We start from the raw sequence: 5,833 nt of genomic DNA, 5'->3' as shown, positions 1-5,833 counted from the left end.
GTGTGTGTGTGTATATATATATATATATATATATATATATATATATACACACACACATACACACACACACAGACACACACACACATGTGTGTGTGGGAATATGTACATATGTATAAATGGTGAGGATACAAAATATTTTGTAAGAAAATGTTTAGTGCAGAAAAGTTGTGGAGAAAGAATTTAACACTGCCAAACAAAATGCAGACTGTCATAGTTGACTATCAAGAAAAGACATGAAATCCTAGGTACGTGTATGCTTGATGTGATAGACACAGCAGCTAGATAGATAAACTGACAGATAGATCGAAGCCATATCATGAAAGAAAGCACAGTGAAACATGAGCAATAAAAAGACATGAAGTTAGAGTGCGGATGCAGTGGCCATAGCTGAAGGCACAGTATATTACAGCTCTATACTAATATATGTATGTATAACAAGTAGCTTAAAGCATTCAGTATTGATAAAAGCAAGTAAGTTGACCCCAAATTTGGGTTTTAAGGTATCAGGGACCAATATTGTGAAAGAAAAGGAAAGAAAATGCTAAGAATGCTATGTGAGACAAGCAAAGAAGCGCAGATGTCGGTCTATCATGATATTTACTGTTGAAGATAATTCTTTTTTTTTTCTTTTCTGGTCTTTTACACATCACAAGTGCCCACCACTCCCTGTGAAACAAAACTGTCCGTTGTCATATTTGAACCTGGAATGTTTTCTTTTCAACAAGAGCTAAAAATTAATACAACAATCAGTATATATACAAATATATATATATTTATATATGAATATATATATATATAATTGCATTATATATATGCATAAATGTACACTGGTGAAGCATGCATTAGTTCATGTGGTGTTACACAAGCACACACACACACACACACACACACACACACACACATATATATATATATATATATATATATATATATATATATATATATATATATATATATATATATATATATATGTATATATATGTATATAAGTGTGCTGTTTATCTTATGTTGTGGCATTTGTGTGTGGTGCGCAGCAGTTGTGCAAGTTAGAAGCTGCAATAGCAAGACCAAACACATGTGACATACCTGGAGTTCCTTGATCTTCTTCTGGAGTTGAGCAACAAGACTCTGCTCATCTTCAAGTTTGGAGTTCAGACCATTGATTTCCATGTCCTTCCTATTGAGTTATCACAAATGGAAACAAAAAAATATTTTGAGTATTTGTACCTCACAGAGCATGATGCTAATTATATATTATGTATATTTATTAGATATTACATGCATGCACTTGGCTTGGAGTTCAATCCTACTATGTGGCACCTTGGGCAAGTGGCTTCTATGATAACCCATGCTGGCCAAAGCCATGTGAGTAAATTTGGTAGATAGAAACTATGTGGAAGCCCATCATATATATGTTCTTTTATTCTTTTACTTGTTTCAGTCATTTGACTGTGGCCATGCTGGAGTACTGCCTTCAAGGGTTTTAGTTGAAGAAATCGATCCCAGGGCTTATTCGTTGTAAGTCTAGTACTTATTCTATCGGTCACTTTTGCTGAACCACTAAGTTATGTAAGTGTAAACACACCAACATTGGTTGTCAAGTTTGAAAAAGGGGACTTCAATTAGAGTTCCATGAAACTTTAATTTGCATGGAGCTGAGTCAAACTGTTTTATAACATATATATATATATATATATATATATATATATATATATATATATGATGTATAATCATGTTTCCAATCATTATGGGGCTGGTTTGTTGGATTTGATGAGGTGGATATAATTGACTGAAGGAATACAAGGAGAAACTCCTTGAAGGCAAATTCTTCCACCATGTTCTCCATGCCGAATGGCCAAGAATAAACAAGCCAAAGTCTAAAAGGGTAATGGAATAAATTACTAAAAAGATGATAGAAAGAATGGTAAGTGCTAACTTTCTCATGCCATCCTCAAGGTCCCTCTTGATTCTCTCAAGATCTTCAACAGTTTCTTGTGTGCTCTTCAGGTCCTGTTCAACCTTGCGTTTAGATTTCTCAACATCACCACGGATTTTCTTCTCACGTTCAAGGTTGTCCTCAAGCTGTAAATTGGAGAGAGAGAGGAAAGAATGAAATAAGGAGGGAGTGAGAGGGGAGAGAATGAAATAAGGAGGGAGTGAGACTGTCAGACATGTAGGGTGTATGTGTAAGAGAGAGAGAATATGCGTGTGTGTGTGTGTGAGAGAGAGAGAGAGAGTATGCACGTGTGTGAGAGAGAGAATGTATGTGTATGTGTGAGAGAGAGTGTGTATGTGTAAATGAGAGAGAGAGAAAGTCTGTGTAAGAGAGAGAGAGAGCATGTGTGTGTGTGTGTGTAAGAGAGAGAGTTACGTGTATGTCTGTGTGTGAGAGAAAGTTATGTATATGTGTGTGAGAGAGAGAGAGAGAGAGAGAGAGAGCGATGTGTGAGTGAATGTGTGTGAGCAATGTGAAGTGTTTACTGAAGTAAACACTATCACTTGATCCTAGGATTGAACCCATGAACTTATCATCATGGGACCAATACACTAACCACTAGACTATGTGCTTTGACATGTATGTATGTATGTATGTATGTATGTAGGTGTACACACCTCATCAAGAGTCTGTTCCAACTTGGTCTTCAGTTTGCTCAGGTGGTTCACTTTGTCTTCCTCAGCCTGTAAGTCTTCCAAGGTCTTCTTCTGCAGTTCATCCAAGTTCTTCTTCTCCTTGCTCAATTTGGAGATGTGTTCATCTTGTTGAGCCATCTCATCTTGGAGTGTTTTGATCTGGTTGTCTTTGGTGGTCTTCTCTTGTTCAGACTAGAGACAAAAATAGGAAGAGAGAAAAAAAAAAGAGAAATAAGTTGAATGATAATTATTAAAATAATTGAGATAATGATAATGATAATGATGATAGGAAAAAATACTTCAACAGTGTGTGTGTGTGTGTGCGTGTGTGTGCATGTAAGTACGTATGAATACGTTCGTGTGTGTACAAGTATGTAGATATGTAAGTACATGTGCATGTATGTATGCATGTACGTACGTACGTATGAATGTGTGTGTGTGTATGTATGTGTTTGAGTATGTGCATAAGTATGTATGTGTGTATGTGTATGAATGTTTATATGTACGAGTGTATAATACTGACCTTGGCAAGGGAAGATTCCAAATCTTCAACATCCTTCTTGAGTTCGGCGTTCTCGGCTTCAATCTTCTTCTTGGCATTCGCCACATCAGCATTGGCATCCTCTTCATCCATCAGCTTGTCTTCCATTTCCTTCAGTTGACTTTCGAATTCGGACTTCTGTTTGATCAGTTGTTCGATCTTATCTTCAGCCTCAGAGATCTGGTCATCAGCTGTGGACATGGCAATAGCCAAATCGTTCTTCTGCTGCAACAATGTGACGTTCTGTTCCTCGAGTTCTTTGCGGGTCTGCTCGCAACGGGAAAACTCTTCCTTCATTTTGGCGAAGTCTTCCTGTTGTTTCTTCATCTCGTCCTCTTGACGGGCGATGTTCAAGAGTGGCTTGACCTTGTTGAAAAGACGCCACCATTCCCAGTTTCTCAACACCAACCACTTACGGATGTTACGCTGGATTAATGTTAAGCCGATTCTGAATAGAAACAGATACAAAAGGTTAAGTCAGATTTTAAAAATTTAATTTACTTTTTTGTTTTTGAAATGAATAAAAGTGAGAGAAGATTTAGGAGAGGAAAACGAAGAGGAAGAAGGAGAAAGTACTAAAGTATGTGTTAATTTTATACTAAAGTCTCAGTTATAATGATAGAGACTAATTAATGACTGACTGGTAGAGCTTAGCATCCTTACCTCTGGTCCTGCAGTTTCTTGTAGGCCTTTCTCATGAGATAACCACGGATGTGGGCTTGGAACATGGAGATGATTTTGGACAAGCGCTCGTCACGCATGTCTTCAAGCATACCCAACACACCAGCCTTGAAGAAGACTTTGGTGGTACCAAGACGATATTCATTTTGGTCAAGTTGGAGAGCCAACAAGACTTTCTCAGTGACAAGTTTACCGTCAGCAAAACCAGATGGGACAGCATTGGGAGCCAAAATGGAGTAACTGTGAAGAAGGAATAGAAGAGAGAATTGAAGAAGGGCGGATAAACAACGAAATATTTTGTAAGAAAATTTGAATAAAATTGCACAGTAAAAAGTAATACATATATGCTTGTGTATACGTATAGATATTCATTTTTATATACACATGTGCTTACACACAAACACACTCACACATACATATGGCATGAATTATTTTACGTCATTTTACACCTATTTCATTACAAGTAATATCTGTTATATATGAAAGAAGCATATAAGCAGATAACATTATCAAATCTTCAGAGATTGCATAACAAATACAGAACAGTTTTATAATATCAATGAACATAACTGCGGTTGTTTCTACACGTGTATAGCTTTGAAATGACCACGTGATACATCGAGTCACTCATACTTTGCTTGGTCTTCAGACAATATTTTCCATATAGGAAAAAGGTATGTATGTTTGAATATACAAATATGCGAACATGTATGGTGTTTCTGATTTTGTTTTTTGTAAGCTATTAACTCTATTTTAGTTTGTTACTTACCGTTGTTTGAACTCAGAGTAGATGATCCTGTTAGGGAATCCTTTACGGCAAATACGGATTCCTTCCAATACACCGTTACAACGGAGCTGGTGAAGTACCAAAGCAGCATCAATGAGACCTTAACAAGAAGAAGAAAACGAAATTGAAGGTGTCTTGCTGTACAACATAATTTTCATATATTTACATATCCATATATATAACAGAGAATGGATAAAATGTAAAAAAGCATGGCAATAGATGAAAGATAATGGAAGATAAGGGGTGGGACAGACGATAGCATAGTTTATAGTTTTTTATAATGGAAAATAGCGGGTGACAGGCGACAGAATAGGAGATGAGAAATGACAGAAAATTATTTGAACGATAGACAGACTGATTTGGGATATAAATGATTAAGAGATAAGAGATTGTAGATTAATTGATGGTGCATGACAAAATAACAGGGAGAAAGTGAAAAAATACAGGACGAAGATGTAAGATGGCAGAATTTGAAAGAGAGACGAAACAAACCGGGGACAGAGATAAGGTGACATTGAAGGAGAGGATAGGCACACAGAAATTTGAAGAAAAATTAGAGAGAAAGGAAGACTAAAAGTTTAAGGAAGAAAATGAAGGAATTGCACGATAAATGAAATTATATATACGTTTCAAATTTCGGCACAAGGCCAGCAATTTGGTGGGAGGAAGTAAGTTGATTACATCAACTCCAGTATTCAACTGGTATTATTGACCCCGAAAAGATGAAAGACAAAGTCGACCTTCGCGGACTCAGAACGTAAAGACACATGAAATGCTACAAAGCATTTTGGTCAATGTGGTAACGATTCTGCCAGCTCGCCACCGTAAAAATGAAATTATGTATTGAAGAAATTTGACTAGAAGTCAAAGAGAAGTTGACGGGATGTTCGCCAATTTTTCGGCGAAATGTTTGATGGAAAGTTTGACAAGAATATATGGTAGGAAGACGACATGAAATAAAGAATATCACGGGGCAAAAACAGAACGTAGCTAGTGATGTTTATATATGATTTACTTTTAACAAAACACACACACACACACACACACACACACTAAGTGAGAGAGATAAAGAGGAACAGTGGCACACATACAAACAATATAATCCAAGTAGGTTTATGGAGTTTGTATCCCACTGAAGGCATTTTCGTTGTATTTGCCATCAGAGCACATAAAACGGTCAAACCTCTGAGACA

The 5,833-nt window shown here is 36.6% G+C and overlaps 1 protein-coding gene across 1 annotated transcript in view; it reads right to left on the bottom strand.

Moving 5' to 3' along the window:
• Window positions 1-5,833, bottom strand: part of LOC106872354 (myosin heavy chain, striated muscle) — a 99,292-nt gene that overhangs the window by 38,018 nt on the left and 55,441 nt on the right. Inside the window, 6 exon segments of the mRNA XM_014919319.2 lie at window positions 1,087-1,177; window positions 1,937-2,082; window positions 2,614-2,823; window positions 3,155-3,620; window positions 3,836-4,093; window positions 4,623-4,740. Coding sequence (XP_014774805.1) covers window positions 1,087-1,177; window positions 1,937-2,082; window positions 2,614-2,823; window positions 3,155-3,620; window positions 3,836-4,093; window positions 4,623-4,740 — 1,289 coding nt within the window.

This window comes from Octopus bimaculoides, chromosome 29, assembly GCF_001194135.2.
Source record: "Octopus bimaculoides isolate UCB-OBI-ISO-001 chromosome 29, ASM119413v2, whole genome shotgun sequence".
Classification (NCBI taxonomy): domain Eukaryota; kingdom Metazoa; phylum Mollusca; class Cephalopoda; order Octopoda; family Octopodidae; genus Octopus; species Octopus bimaculoides.
The sequence above is the reverse complement of the archived record's forward strand: the minus strand, read 5'-3'. Positions and strand labels throughout refer to the sequence as shown.